General features: G+C 40.6%; 1 protein-coding gene across 1 annotated transcript in view; it reads left to right on the top strand.

The window, feature by feature from the left end:
• Positions 1–3,155, top strand: part of CNTNAP5 (contactin associated protein like 5) — a 239,298-nt gene extending 236,143 nt beyond the window's left edge. The window contains exons 23-24 of the mRNA XM_009275042.1: positions 1,856–1,927; positions 2,959–3,155. Coding sequence (XP_009273317.1) covers positions 1,856–1,927; positions 2,959–3,155 — 269 coding nt within the window. The remainder of the gene's footprint in view (positions 1–1,855; positions 1,928–2,958) is intronic.
• Positions 3,156–16,693: the final 13,538 nt, after the last annotated feature.

The following is a 16,693-nucleotide window of genomic DNA, read 5'->3' as shown; positions in this document are numbered from 1 at the left end:
TTGCTGCTTGGGGACTGACTGTTCATCGGTTGGGAGGTGGTGAGCAGTTGCATCACTTGTTTTTCCTGGGTTTTGTTTCTCTCTCTTTTTTTGTTGTTTTCATTTTCATTACATCATCATCATCATCATCATCATCATCATTATTATTAATAATAATTTTATTTCAATCATTAAACTGTTCTTATCACAACCCACGAGTTTTCTTACTTTTGCCCTTCTGATTCTCTCCCCCATTCCACCGGGGGCGGGGAGGGTGAGCGAGCGGCTCTGTGGTGCTTGGTTGCCAACTGGGGTTAAACCACGACAAGGTCTCAACCTGAGTGTCCAAATCTGTCATTGTCAATTACCATTCACATTGATAATGGGTGTACTGGAGGTGTTCAGCGGGCCCCGGAAGTCCCTTTTGTGCCTGTAGCTCAGTCAATGAACTGCGGATATGGGGAGCCCTGACTTTTCAGTATGGATGTGTTTGATGAGAAATCCTTCCACCCCTAAAACTAGCAGTGGAATTGCATCTTTTCAAACATGAAAGCCTCTTTGAGTCTGATGCATTCTGCACATCTTTGGGGCTGGTATCAGTGATGTAGAGATTAAGGAAAAAGTGTCCCCTTTAAGAACCTAAATAGCCCAAAACCACCATCATTGCAAACTCAGAACCTCCTGATACACAAATATGAAATTGTTGCTTGTTTGAATAAAAAACATCTTCTTGGGCAATGAGATACCAAAATGTGGCTGAGTCAGCTACTAAGGCAAGGATGTTCAATTACAATAAACCTTGCAACACCGAATTTCTCAGTTAGGCTTCCACCTCTTGCATCGGAAAGATCAGTTTGGCAAAGCGGTATAATATATAGCAGAGACAGTCATCTGTAACTCCCACATACATCATCTATATGATAGCCTGAAGGCTTGTAAAGGAGAGAAACACAGAGAGGAATCTCGTCAAAGGAGAGGATGAGCTGAAAGGAAAAAGAAAAGTGAAGGTGCAGAAAGCTAGATTCAACTAGCAGTAGAAAACACAGCATTTTCTGAAACATGCAGGACTACAATAGGTACACTGCCATAACTCCACTGACTTCAGGGAGGGCTTGACCTCTCAGGTTTGGATCTGAATTTGAAACTGCCAGCATGTAGACTTTTTGGCCCAGTGTTTCAACAGTAGTCATTTATAGATAGGGTACAAGAGAGCTTCAACATCAAGGAGCCTTTAATATAGGAATTCATTTCTGACCCCTCTGTTTTGAATCCAATTTGACCACTGTATTTCTGCAATGGAGAGAAAAATATCCCTTCCAAGCAGCTGTCCCAAGCAGAGACTGCTTCTCTTTATGGGATTGAATTTTACTTGTATATCTGCATCTACAAACGTCGGTCAGGTCCAAATCTGTCTAGCCTTCCTTTCCTTTCCTTTTGCTTCTTTCTGATATTGTTTCTTAGGTATCAAAAAAAAAAAAAAAAAAGAAAAAAAAAAGAAAAAAAAAAGAACTCAAAAAAAGAAAATGAAAGCTCTGACTGAGAAAAGCTCCCAATGGGCTATTTAGTTCAAATGTCTTCTCTGATTCTTCTACCAATAAACTGAGACAACACTTTCAGATGTTAGTGTGAGCCTTTCTGTTTCCTTTTAAATATACCCTTAACAGACTTTGTTCCTGAAGATGTAGAAGAAAATTGTCCTGCAAGCTCATTTTATCTTTCAGAGAGCTTTCTGGTTCGATTCTCCAATCGCCCAAATCACATCTTTTGAAAACAGATTAGAATTCGTGAGGGTAAGAGGGTGCTTCTGTCTAAGCCACAGAGAAAATGAATATAGTTGATACAAAAAATAAGTCCTGTTTTGTTTAACCAACTGCAGATCCTTTTGGGAAGACAGATGAAAGAGAACCTCTCACCAATGCAGTCAGGAGCGATTCAGCTGTGATTGGAGGTAACTTCATTTTTAAAGATTACAACTGAAAAATAATTCTGTCAAGGCAAGCATCTAGGGTACTTTAAATCTGGGCCCCATAAAATCCAGTTCAAGTTTTTTATAATCTAATGCAGGTCTAGTATTTGCTGTATTCATTAGCACATATCTGTATCAAGCTACCTAGATAGGCACCCGATTTGTGGATGAAGCCAATAATGGCGGCATGTGATGTTGGATATCACCCAAAAAAAGGCATTATGGATCATCAAGAACCCGAGTCTTCTAAAATATAACCAAAGTCTGTCTATCTGCCTGCTTGAGCAGGGGAGTTGGACAAGATGACCTCCAGAGGTCCCTTCCAACCTCAACCATTCTCTGATTCCATGTGATTTTGTGATCTAAGACTCAGCTAACTACCGCTCTGATGAGAGCCTCAGCACAGGATTCACATATCCTTGAGCTCTTTCTTTGCAAGCTGGTGGTGGTGTGGAACTCGATAGGTCATATGGAAGCATTTATATACTAGGGAAAGTTGTCCTTATAGCTTCATGTATGGTTTTCATTTTCCTTTAACAACCTGGAAGGCAATTTATCTTTGTTTATTTTATAGGATGCCCTGTAGGGAGCTGCCTTTGATAATATCTAGAAGCTATAAACCAAAGAGTACAAGGCTCATATGCAAGGTTTCCAGAGATAACACAGAAGGAAATACAACAGAGCAGGAATTTGTGTGAGCATACAGATGTATTTTTTAAAAAACAAACACACTGACTCAACTTTACTTCCAGTGAAAGTAGAATTTGACTGAAAATAGAAGGTCAATTACATCAATGTGTGCTGCTTTAAGTCTTACTTAAGGTGACAAAATAGAAATAAAAACTACTAGGGAGAGTATGATAGAGGCAGATGATTGTGTACAGACTGAAATGAACTGATCTAACATATCCACTAGCTGTTGTGCATTGGTAATGTATTTTTGAGGTAATTGGGGGTTTTGTTTTGGTTTTGGTTTTTACTCTTTCTATCCTTCCTTTTTTACCCCTCTTCAGGTGTAATAGCAGTTGTGATATTCATCATCTTTTGCATCATTGCCATCATGAGCAGATTCCTTTATCAGCACAAACAAGCACATCGAAGTAGCCAGACAAAGGAGAAGGAATACCCAGAAAACCTCGAGAGCTCCTTTAAAGCTGACATTGACTTGCAGAACACAGTGAGCGAGTGCAAACGGGAATATTTCATCTGACGGACCATGCAATTTCTTCTTACTCTTACTTCCCTAACCTTCCTTCCTTTGTTCCTTTCTTCCTTCCTTTTTGCTTTTTGTAATTTTTTTTTAAACATTCATGTTTTGCTAACTTCTTTTTCATTTGGAAAAGACCGCCCTGCACAGGAAACACTGACAACAATCACAGTGCCTCATGCTCTGCACAAGAACCTGGCAGTCACAGTTTACTGCTGCAGCTCAAGAGACCTGTTATCCCACCCTACACAAAATAAGATCCACATGCACACCTGGTTTCTGCTGTGGGTTCCTCGATGTTTCAAAGTCCCTACATTTATTTGTGTTTTTCTTTGGAGCCATTTAATTAATCACTTTTACACTAGAGCTGGTCTATGTAAAGTAGAGGTAAAGTAGCTGAATACGTAGCTCTACAGATACTGGGACAGGATAGAGGGAAAGAATGAGACCAAAACGCCTGATTTATTTTACAGGCTCATTTACAACAATCATAAAGAACTGGCCAAATTCTCAAGTGATATGAATTGATACGTATCTATTGATATCAGTGGTGTTACCTTAAGTTATACCGGTTGAGAAGCTGGTATGAGGTAAGGAAAAATAAAACTCTCCTCATTAAGCTCCTTCCCCCAACCTCCTGTCCTTTTACTGTAACTTTTAGGCTTACCAGTACTTTTCCAACAATATATATATCAACAATAAAAGTCATTCCCATGCACCTCTTTCACCTCCATCTCATAAGGCTGGCTATGTAGACCCAACATACTCTAGCATAACTCTAGCTGAAGCATGGAAAATAGTAGCTTGAATCTCCAAAGGTTTTAGGAAGCTGCTAGGACTTAGGTGCTCTATATTTGTCTGAAATGTTAGAAATGCAGCATATACCTGTTCATGCCATATGGAGGATTATCACGCACTGAGGTTAAACACTGTTGCCACTGTGGCAAAGTAAAAGTACATAGACAAGAAAAAACAAAAATAGTTTAATCTTAAACATGAGTCACACCTTCTGCCAGTTCTTCTAAAAAGAAAAAAAATCCAACTACTCAAAAAAAACCCCCAAAACTGCATGAAAGATTGATTCGTATTTCCTGTTTGTAGAAATTGGAGTATCTTCTCTAAAGCTAAATAGAAAGAGGTCTAATGTCACATCTAGAAAGGTTAATATTTAATCAACCCTGTTTACAAGGAAGAACATTAGGGAAACAAGTTTAAAAAAATCCCAAATACTCTACTTCAAATTAACCTTCTCTCCTGTTTTTCTAAAGTCTTCTGTCCTTTCCTGATTGGGAACAATACCGAAGATTTGAATCCTGCCCATTTTACTTGTGCTGCATGGTTTCAGTGTGAGGCTGAAAAACCTGCTTTTCAGTCACAGACATCCTAAGGGTAAGAAATGGCAAAGTCCCACCAAGGGAGGTTTTTCACACCCTGCTTGTGTCTGACATACTGCCTTCGCAGGGCTTCTGAAGAGTATGTAGAATTTGCTGTCAGACTTGAAGGTTTTTGACAGGAGTTGAATCAATCCAACAGCTAAGGAAAAAAAATATTTATTGCGGTACTCTTGATAAGAATTAATTCAAGACAATTAATTGTGCGGCTGAATCTCTTTGTTTGACCCCTACACCCTTCTGCAGTCATCCTGGGGTTTACGCATGGTGATTCTTTTTACATAGATTAAAATCAAAGAATCACAGTATGAGGTATAACCCACAGCAAACTAGAGATGAGGTTACACATGCAACAGGTGCTATTTTTCCAGGCAGAGCATTGTGAAGGTATGTAGCTGGTTATTTTTTTGATGGGAGGAGGGGACAGACAAGGAAGAATAAATAAATGACAGTTTGGATATGGTGATTCTTCACCACTTCTTTTGGAAGACTTTATGGGAAGTAGCGTCCGGTGAAGACAAAGCAATCTTGGAATGATATCGCTGTCACATGAAGAGGAATATGTGAGGCCAGCCCCATAACCAGAACTCTAACCGAGCAATTTTGTAAAGCCATTCATATTGAAATTAGTATTGGTGCCATTCTTCCTCAACCGAGGTCAACAACAGCCCTTTGGCCTCATGCTGGCTGTTTGCATGATACATGATTACCTGAGAGTGTTTCTGCGTGATGAGATGTGTAATGACTCATTAGCTGTGTTCCCTTTATGTTGCTTTATCTTTTGCGGTGAAATCCTGGCAAAGCAATTTCTCTTTTCTCTCCCCTCCCCCTCCCCTTCCCTTGCCTTCTTGCATTGCCTTCCCTTCCCTTGCCTTCTTCCCTTCCCCACTCCCCTTCCCTTCTCTCCCTCTCCCTCTCCCTCCCCTCCCCTCTCCTTCCCTTCCCCCAGATAAAGCTTTGTTTGGCATGGCGGGAGGGAAGGAATAAGCAAGTGCATGGGCTCCTCTGCCCATGTTTGAGTCATTTTATCTGAAATGGCCTCTGTGTGAGACATCTCTGAAGTCCTAATTGAAGTACTTAATTGGCTTTATGAAGAATGGAATAGGAAGGAGGGGAAAGCCCACAGGTGTGTCTTTTCCTCTAACCAAAGTAACAGATACACATCATCCTCTGCTTTCCTACATGTTAGTTTCCAGGAACGAAATTACTACGAAGTGCCACAATGAAGTGCAAAACAGCTGTAGCAGTGGAGTAGCTGGAAAAGGGAGACTGAGCAATGAAGCAGAGTCCTCTCATTTCTCAAGTGACTAAATTACTTTCAGCCATCTCAGGGCCTGATTCTGCAAGATGCTGAGCTTTCTCAAGGAGGATCAAGTTCCCATCACCAAATGTTGATATTAGTGTTGCTGCAAACATTTCAGATACAGCTCAGTGGCTTAGTCCTGGGCCACAGAACAGGTGTAAGTGGAATGCTGTGCGCAAGCCCAGACCTGGCAGAACACTGTAAGTGGTTTGTTTGTCCATTTTTTCTTATCCTAATTTAATATAGCCCAGGCTGGTAAAACTCCTTGAAAATTTAGCTACATTGGTGTGCATCTGTAAAAAGAAAGAACTGCACATACATAAATGCATGCATGAGTATACAGAAACACGTGCATCTATACCTATGGATGTAATGAGATGTGAATATTTATATGCTACAGGGCTGGACAAATGAACACATTTGTATGGACTTGACATTTAAAATCTTATCTTCTAAATCAGGATGTCAACAGTCTTATTAAAGGCAGCTGAAAGATACTATATGAAGTACCCTAATACTAACTCTTTTTTTTTCCTTTTTTTTTTCTTTTTTTTTTTGTTATAATGCTTTCTTTAGTGAGGGCATCATATGATTTACTTCAGTACCACTTAAAAGAAATTAAAAATGATTTCTTAAAAAAGAGGAGAAATGCAATTTTGCAAAAATCTACCAGCGTTAAAATTGCTTTCATTTCTCACAGATCAAATTAGACCTTTTTTCCCATCTATTACAAACCATTTCTGTAATTTTTGTTAAAATTGCTCTTTAAATGGGGGGGGTCATTCCTTTTTTCTTTTAGCTGTCATTCTAGATAACATTTTTCAGTAAATGTGAGGGATAATACTTTTTATACATATAATGTCAGGATTTATTTTAATGGAAAACCTGAGAGTATCAAAGAATTGTTTGGAGGTGTTGGTTGGTTTTTTGGGTTTTCTTCCTTCTCCCAAGACAAGTTTCATAACAAAAGTAAGGGGCTGGTAGAAGGATACCAAGTCTCTTTTTTTCTCCTGGTGATATGGTATGTAACCTCCGAAAATTATTATTGCTAGGCAGGGATTTTTAGGCTATGAGATTTCTAAGTCACTTAGATATGGATTTAGGCACTGCAAATTCCTGTTTTCCAGAAATGACTTGGCCAGTAACAGCCATGCTTATAAAGATATTTAGTCATGCAAAGTCTGAGTTGGATGCCTAGAAGGACTGTCTGAGAACCCTGGTGTCTGGCTATAGAAAACAAATGAAGGCTGTCTGTCAGAAAACTAAATCCCACTAACTTTCAGTGAGACATAGGCTGCCACCTGAGTGAAGTGTGGGCTTTCAGAAGAATGTAGTCTCCTGAGGATGTGGATCAATGCTTAAGTGACTAAACAAGATGAGTGCTTGACTTAAATTAATTTCAGTTGGATTTCTGCTTCTGCCTTGCTGTGAAATGTTTTAAAATACTACAAGACATTTAAATACCTTTGAAAATTGAGTCCCATTTCTCTTTTGGAAATAAAATGTTGGTCCTAAGTAAGTCACCTGTGTAATTTGCAGTAAGTATTTCATCTGTCCTTATTCACTTACTAGAGACAAGTCAGTGTGAGTGTTTTGAGTAAACTTTTAACATATACACTTTTTTTTCTTTTTCTTGTTCTTGCCATGTCACAGCACTTAGGGTATGTCTGCAGTGAAAACAAAGCCAAACAGATGACAGGTTTTTAACTTACATTGGCTAAACCAGGGTTCTCATCTGGGTGAATGTAGCTGTGAAAACAAGCCATTTAGGTCTGTACTGTTATCAGATTGTGTTCAGCCATGAGATTCCCCTGACATTTAAGTTAAAACTGATGGGCAAAATGCAAACATGAGATGCTTTCTCTCTGCTTTATTTTAATCTGATCGAGCCAGACTTAACCCATCCTATTTAGCAATTGCTCAATTTTTACAGTGTAAGCCAAACCCTTATTTTAATGAGATGTTTGTCTATATTAGCAATTTGCTGATCATATATTTCACATAAGGGGTGAGGAGCAATCAATACATCATATAGTTTCACTATGGTGAGGAGATATGAATCTTCTCCTAATGAAGTCAGCTATCGATTTTGCTGAGCATAAGATTGAGTCCTAGACCTATGGAAGCACTTGAAGATCACTTTTATCTGAGTCTTTTGGGTTTGTTTCATCGTGCATTTGGTTTTAAAGGCTACCTGTTTTACACTTGTCATCCAGTCCTGTCCTGTGGTCAGTGAGGACAGGGCAAATGTCTCGGACATCCTTTAAGATTAAATGAATCACTCTCTAAAGGTGCATTTTTCTCACCAGTGATTATAGAGACAGGGTAGGCTCCTGGCAATAGGTTAGCTACTTCTAGCAGAATTTGCCTACATATAGGAATCTTACACTAGTCTTGCAGCTCCAGTAGACACATCTGCACAGGTCTTAAAAGAGACTTGATTTTTATTGAGATGCCAGCTGGGATCAAGGAAGGACACCTCCTTGCATCTAAAATTAAACTAGACATCTCTGCTTAGGAAATGCATGTGTTTACTTAGAGCTGAATACATGAAAATCAGGTGTCAAAGCACCCATTTGAGTCGGTGGCCCTCCGATCAGTAATCTCTGGGGCTTGGGAGAGGATAGCTCTCCTTCCAGTCTATTCTAGATCCAAGACCTATTCATTGCCTCGTGTGGGAGCTTTGGCAGGTAGCATCCGTGTAGACAGATCTACACAGATTTCGTAATCTAGAGCTAACTCAAGACCCCTAAGATGCCTTTCTAGCCATATGTGTCTGGTGTCGTTTGAGATACACTAGAGTATCTCTGCAGCTCCAGTAAGGTTGCAAGTCTCCTGTCATGTCTCGTATCTGCTAGCCCCAAGCAGGTATGGCTGATACCTGTTGGCTTTTCAAATTACAGTAAGTGCCCATACAGAATCACTAAGTTCTCGATGAGATGAATCGCTGAAAACAATCTTATCTTCAGAATAAAATCAACCTTCCTTTCCATCAGTGTAATCCAGTCAGCTGAAGTGTGTCCTTCACCCCAGATTAACAAGAGTATAACAGGAGGCGTGATTTGACCCCTTTGTGCTCCACCATCTCATGCCATTGTTGTTTGTTGCTGTCACCTACGCAAAGCTTACAGTGAAGACCGGTTTCAAGTATTGTTCTGCACTGCTAGCTTTTCACAGACACAGAGGGTTTTAAAAATGTTTTTATTTTTATTTATTTTTCAGAAAGCAACACTCCGTAAAAGACTTTAGCAAAAGCTGAGACCTTGTGAGGCTCTCTAAGACAAGTGCTATTTCAAAGCTTTCATGCAGTTTTGTAATGCCGACTTATCAAACAAGCCAAGTGATACAGTTACATCCCTGCCAAACCAAGGACCTTATCCAGAGTCTTTTGAGGTTGGTGGGAGGCCTCTTGGTTGACTGCAGTTAGAGTTGCACCATGCCCTTGGGAGTTTTGGGGGTTTTCTTCACAAGTTACTATCACAGCTTCAGAGCATGATTTGTTCCATTTGGTTCTGCACTTTGCTGTGCTTCCTTTTCCAATGAAAAGTTCTCCACGTCCACTTTCGGTGTGGGCAGCCCCCTCCTCCGTGCTCCTTTTGTACATGCAACTTCTAAACACACTCTTCTTTTGGGTCTGAAATAGCTTTTTTCTTTGGTTGTTTCTTTTGAGTCATGCATATAGGAGTTTGGATATTTCTATGTATTGGTACTTATTTTTGTGATCTTTTGCACTAAGTTACTCTGACAAAAACAAAAACTGGAAAAAAAAAAGCACACTTTCTGGTGAACTATTGTAATTTGTAAGCTTGTTGTTTGTTGTTTGTAATGTACTGAGTCTACAAGCCGAGCTAAGGAAGGATTAAGGCAACAGTTTGTGTTGACAGCGTCACTCCATATCTAGTTCACCTCTGTTTTCTTTTTCCCTCCTTTTTTCTTTAACATGTGGGGCTATTAAGTTAGTGGTAGGAGGCAGAGGAACTTGTGTGGAGATTCTAACTAAGGTTATGATTTTTCTCCTGGCAGTCACAGAAACCAGAAATTCGAAGAAATTGCATGATTCTCAAAACGTCAGCTGGGTGTTCAGCCAGAAGGGAGACTGCACTCTGCCGTGGAGATGTAGACACCTAGAGGTGGTGACTTGTAAGGGGGAATGGGGACATTAACTCTCCAAATTAGAATTGCGATGAGGCAGTGCAGGAAGCAAAAGCTCTCAGAAAGGTTATGCTGTTGGAAACCAGGCATGGTAACCATCAGGTGGATACGAGGGTTTCAGGTGTTTTTCCATGATTCATTTTTGCCATGGAATGAATTACTAGTTAGCCTGCCAAAACATAGCCTTAATTGTCCTGATGATCTGTAAAGTATCAAAGATGTGCTTCAAACATGGGAGAGGATTTCAAACCTCTGGCTGATACTAATCTGAATCTCTCCCTGATACCCCAAAGAAAAATTGGGGATGATTTCCCTCAAACAATCATGACATTTAATGAAATGTTGGGTACAACAGGTGATCCAAAGAATGGTGTTTGCTTAGAGACTCTCCTCTCCCCATCCCTTCCTCACTTAGGATGCTTGTGGCAGCTTTTTTCTAAATTACTGACTGCTGTTCACATTGCAACACCATTTGCTTCTTGATACGCCGGTCATTACTCTATTCATGGATTTCAATCCCACAACCCTAAAGAGAGTCCATCTGATACGATTTCTGCATGGGAAATTATTTACTCACTTTTGCATGCCATAGCCCTTTACAGTTCCTTCTTGCATCATTTAGGCAAACCATTTTCTGACGTGTTTTGTCATTGTTGCCAATGCTGAGCACACATATCATTAAGAAAGAAAACTGATTGCTTCTGAGGTAAAGCTTAGATAGAGCCAGTCGCAGCCTCACATCCCACTCACGACACAGAGGAGTATTCAGACACCCAAGCCCACTCCATAAAATTTCAGATGGAGTTTAGGAGAGCAAGCAGGTACATGTTTTTTCAGGCATCCAGCCATAGAAATCTCTACTCCGTGAGTTTTGCAAATGAAATATTTAACATAGACCATTATATCTAAATGATGGCGAGAAGCTAAACATTGTAGGACCTGACCTGCTTTGAAACCCACTTCGTGAAAGAAACAGAGCCAGCTGTCCTAATGTTCTAATCCTGTTGAGATCAATGTAGATACATCATAGATGAATTTAGCCTCAGATTGCCCTAGGCAAGGGCAAACTGGGGCTGACATATATGAATTCAATTCAGGACCTTATATTCGTCATCCCCTACTGCTGTCAACAGGAGTTGCATTCACTGCAATTATGTGTGTCTTCTAGCAGAACTGTGGATAAAACTTGGGATAAGGCAATGAACTTCAGTTCCACTTAAGCCCATGACATGGATTAAGTCACCTTCAGGAGTTTCTGGAAATGAGTGTAGGGGGAAGGGTGATCTGTGGGTGGTCTGTTGCCAACTGACTTGGGAGCCCACCCACTGACTTTGAAAGGATTTTATGGGATTTTAATGCAGTCCACCCCTGGGACTGTGGTGAACTGTATCCTACTTGAAAAATGAAGGCACCCTAAAAAGCAAAAAAAAAAAAAAAAAAGGGCAAAAAGAGCAGCTTCACAGGCTGTGAAAGCTAGCTGACGTTAAATACTTACACTAGTAAAAAATTGGCTGTTTCTACAGATGAGCCCTTCATCATTCATTTTACTTTGTTCTACTCAAGTTATATTAAACAAATCTCTCAGAACACTGCTCATTTCAATAGCAAAGCAAAAAAAAAAAGACTTTTATTTTCTTTTAATGGTCCATCCAAGGGTAATGCAAGAGTCTCTCAGTTACAGTAAAAAGCAAAATGGAGATTTAGATTATTCCCCTTTCACTATCTGGTTTTCTAAAGAGAATTCCACAGGACGTTGCCTCAGTCCAAGTCAGTTTTGCAGACAATGTAACATGTCTTAATACACTGTTCGGGGATTGAAAAAATTTAGCCTTAGCTTCTTTTGTTTTCTATGGTTACTGTTGTACAGAAGAAAGACTTAAACTGTAAATAATGTATATTTAATAAAAAGAGACTTTTTGTATGATTTTGTGTGGAAGACAAATGCCTCCTCCTGTGTTTTTATTTTATCTTATGGCTGAATGGACATTAAAAAGTGTTGATTATGGGAAAACTAATTTTCAGGCGTTTACATGTTAACTCTAAGCCAACAGGTCTCACTGGATAGTAATAAAAGCTGAAGTGCCCACCACCTAGATTTATTGATTTCAGCTATTGCTAAAAGTTATTGTCAGAGGATATCTGGTCATCACCCATATCCCTGACATAATTGATTAATGCCGGTTTGCAGCACCTACCCTGGGCTGCGGATTGGCACAGATGCCTAAGGGGTTAAAAGTCATGTCTAGAGATGTGCTTTAGTTCTGGTTACAAAACATGTGTAGTCATAGCTCTATAGCTTTCCAGGTACCCATGCACACATACATATGCGCACATACAAACACAGTCTCCCCAGCCTGCCATGCATAAACAAGTGTGTCCTGCTACATCCACGTGTCCTCTCATGCAACAACCGCACTTCTGGCTGTCACAAGGATCACACTTGCACACTGCCGCCTTCACACACATCCCTAGCATGATAAACTGGAGCTGGCTCAATCTCGGTGATTCTGCCATGGCTTTATGCTTCTAGTCTCACTGATTATTCCCCCCGCCCCCACCCTGTGGAAACTGAGCACATAAATCTCTTGGTCTCCTTTGAAAGTCGCAGTCTTTGATACTATCAACCAAGAACCAGTAAACACTGACTTAGAAAACAGCAGCTTCTAATTAAGTACAAAGAGGAGGACTCTTTCAAGAGTTTCACATGCTTGGATTTGGCACAACCCCCATCCCAAACTTTCAGGGTTTATGCATTCTGTGTTTCAATCAGCCGAAGACTTACATTAGCAGGGGAGCTGTGGGTCTCATTATCTTAGGAACTTCTCTATGAGTTTTATTTTTTCCCCTTCATTTCTGGACAGGCTGCCATCCAGCCTGTGGTTAACAAGTGTTCCTGGTCCTGTGTGGAGGTGTGCTGTTCTGGCAGGATAACTTTGCAGTACCTACATTGGGGTTCTGCAGCCAACGGTGCATGAGTGCCCGTCTCAGGGCTGGTCAAGCCTACCACAGGTGTCCCAGTCCACAGCCAGCCATGCAGCATGCAGACACAAAAGTCATCCTACCCAACAGCACCCTTCTGGTGTCCCCTTGTTCCTGGTGGGGGTGGGAGAAAGGGGTTAGTTATCACTTGACTTAGCGGAAATTTTAGGTTACAATGAATCCCACACCAAGTTACTTTTCTCAGAAAAGAATGAACAAGTAAGAACAATATCCATATAAATCTTCCAGCCTTCCTTCTTCATAGCTAATATAGTGGGAGCAGTAACCTTACTAAGGCTTGTAAGGACAGTACCAACTCCTACAATTTTAGTTTTAATCCAACCCTTGGAAATTAAGTTTGTATGACCTACAGTCTGGAAATGTCACTGTGACTTGTTTTCTGTTTCTGAGTGGAAAGAGATGTTTATTTCTTTTTCTTCCTTAACTCCTTAGGTGGCTGCTTTTGCCTCCCCTCTGCTTTTTTTTTTTTTTTTTTTTTGAAATTCATTATGCTTCTTTCTTCCGGAACTCTCATGTGATGAGTTAACGACATTATTCAGAAGGTTGCATTAAATAATTGCACTAGTGTAATGGAAATGCATATATCTATTTGGCGGCCTGGCAAAACATCATTAATTGCAGTTTATGGCTAGTTAGCAATGTCTGGAAGATGGGACAAGATATCATGGTGGGGTGTCATCAAATCTCCCTCTTCCTCAGCACCTGCTGTCCTTTTCTATGAGGCAGAATTAAAAAAAATCCCCTCTTTTGCAACATCCGCATGAATAGCAAGTGTTTTATGTTAAAGCTTTGTTCCTTCAACCATCGGCCCGTTGGCAAATGTATACAGGCAAATACCATTAAGTGAGCACTGCTGTGAAAGAAATGCAGGAGGGTCCTGCTATAGTTAGCTGTGGGTTTTTTTTGCTTTTTCCCCACAGCGTGAGTACTAGGCTGCTGCAGTCAGTGCTTGTTTTTCTATACCTGTTAGCCTAGCAAGAAATCATGAAAAGCAGCCATACAAGGTCATATTGTTCCTCCAACCCCCGATGCTTGTGATGTCTGTATTTAACTCTTAGCTTGAGACCATTGCTCTTTCTTTCTCAAAGCCTAAGCTAAATAGCCTTTGCCTCAATTTAAGCCTATTACAGCTTGTCCTATTCCCAAGGGAATGGAAAGAACAGCTCGATCCCTTCCTGTCATGCAGCAGCCCTTTTCCTCTGTTTAACAGCTATCTTATCCCTCCAGCTCCCCACACTCTTCAGCCTTCCTTATTTTCAGGCAAACCAACCCCACTTCCCTTATACCTTTTCTTGCATTATTTTAACCCTATACAATCACAGAAAGCAGCCTGATAAGAACTTAATGCTTAATTTTACCTGTTGGGGTGTCAGAATTCACTGTAGCATAACTAATCTACAGAAGATTTTTTTTTTCCCTCCCCCCAATTTATTTTCCTCAGCCCTACTCCCTGCACCCTTCTCTAACAAAATGTCATCAGGCCTCTGCAGTGACGGGGGCCAAGCCATGCTGCAAAGCCAAAACACTGATGGGGCACCAATAGTATGATTTAGAGTCTACTACAAGCAGCTCACACACAGCAAGTATTACTGTGGCAAGAAATCCACTGTGTGACAGGTTACAGCGCTTCTGCCTTCACTAGGAGGTACAAAGGGGCAGCTAGTTGTCCAAAAGACCAGTTCTTAGTTCATTCTCACTTTGCAAGGTGTTGGGCAATAGAAAATTAGGAACTGACAGGTCTGGCAGAAGATCTCTGCTTTATCCTTCACTTAATAAGGAGACCATGCCTAAGTACAAAGTAGCTGCTGGGTCTCTGCCCATTGCTAAGCTACAGCTACAGAGAAAAAGTCTTTAATGTGGAAAAGAAGAGGATATTTTGTGTGTTACAAGCTTCACTGTAAAATAATGTGTAATAAACAGAACTGAGCAGGAAATGAACAGGGTCTGATGGAGAGAATGTGTGGATGATCAATGTATGAAAGGCAACAAGCTGCTACATAACAAATGAAAGATTCAGCATGAAATAGTTCAGCTTCAAAAACCTAAGCTAGCAGTCTGCTAGCAAGTTTATATGGTTAAAATGAAGCATTTTTTTTCCTGAATGAAGGATTGCACACTTGAGCAGAGTATTGGCCTCGGGGTAGGAATATAAGTGATAACAAAACAAGTGAAACATACAATGGACTTTTTACTTCCATATGGACATCAGTGCTAGGTGGTGGTCCTAGGAGCTGATGCCTAAAATATCATAGGTCCCCTGACGAGACAACTGCTGGAGGTGGAGTGACAGAAAGATTTTTTTTTTACTGGCAGCTGAGGAATTTGCTATTTCTTTTAAATTTTGGATCCCACCCTAAGTCTTGCTTAGGACCTTCTATTCTTTAAGGTCACCCCTCACCTGAATTTGGTTGGGGAGTGAGAAGACCAGGAACAGTTTCTCTTCTGATTCCTCTCATTCATAGTAAGCCATGGTAAATAGTCACACAGGCAGGACTGCAGGACTTCTTTGCCCCAGGATACATCTGAATCCATATATGTTTGCTGTCTTCCACAGGTAGGATATGCCTGAGATTTATGCAAAAGACTGATTAAGACCCACAATTAAGGCCTGTTTTTAGTTATATACAAACACACACCCCAGAATTCCCTGTTCACAGCAAGTATAGTCAAGCACCAGGCTGTGCATTTCAGGCTGTTCCTCTGCTCATGCAGCAGAGAGGAACTGCCTTGCACAGACATCAGCTTTGTTTCCTACTACTTGTGGTGCCCAGGATGGAGGAGCACCTCAACCCCATATGGTTAAGCAAAAATCATTAGTTCACCCTGTCCTCCTAAAATGCTGCAAGCTGATGTGAAGACAGGAAGATATCTGCTTCTCACTGGGAGGAGACCATTTAAAAAGTGATAGGAAAAAGATGATGTTGTGGCTCTGTCTCCCCCAGCAACACTGTCAAGAGTTCAGTTAAATATTGCAGTAAGAAAGTTACTGCAGAAGGAAAGGATTTTTATTATTTTCCAGAGCAGACTGCTGTGCAGGCCCCTTACAATCTGATCCAGAGACTCATCAACATCATCAAGTTCAAGAAACTCTGTAGCCGAAAAGGAGAGGCTATTAAAGGGACTCCATCTATCCATGAGGGAGGCGATGGTCCTCGCATCTGAAACCTGGCATACCGCTTTGAGACACTGCTGTGAGAAACAAAGAGAATCAATCACTCCTCAAGATCAATATTGTTTTATGTATACATATACATATATACACACACACACCCCCATATGTATACACACACATACACACAGATAAAAGACACACACCTACATACATGTGTGTATGTATATATACATACGTACGGGGTGAGTGTGTGTGTATATATGTATGTATATACAAAGATATATATATTTATATGTATAAGCCCCCCTTGGCATAGGTTTCCACTTCTCAGCCAGTGAAAAGTCCCCTGATCCCTATTTCCAGGAATAAGATTCCTTCTTTCACAGTAGGAGGACCTGGGTTTGCTGAGGCAAAAGAAGTGATGCGCTGCTTCTTGCCTCTTATCCCATGCAGTATTTAAAAGCCAAAATATCACTTGCCGACTGGCACTGAATAGAATCATAGAATCATAGAATCATTGAGGTTGGAAAAGACCTCTAAGATCATCGAGTCCAACCGTCAACCCAACACCACCATGCCCACT

Source organism: Aptenodytes forsteri, unplaced genomic scaffold (assembly GCF_000699145.1).
Source record: "Aptenodytes forsteri isolate BGI_AS27 unplaced genomic scaffold, ASM69914v1 Scaffold255, whole genome shotgun sequence".
NCBI classification, from domain to species: Eukaryota; Metazoa; Chordata; class Aves; order Sphenisciformes; family Spheniscidae; genus Aptenodytes; species Aptenodytes forsteri.
This window is presented reverse-complemented; position numbering and strand designations above follow the sequence as displayed.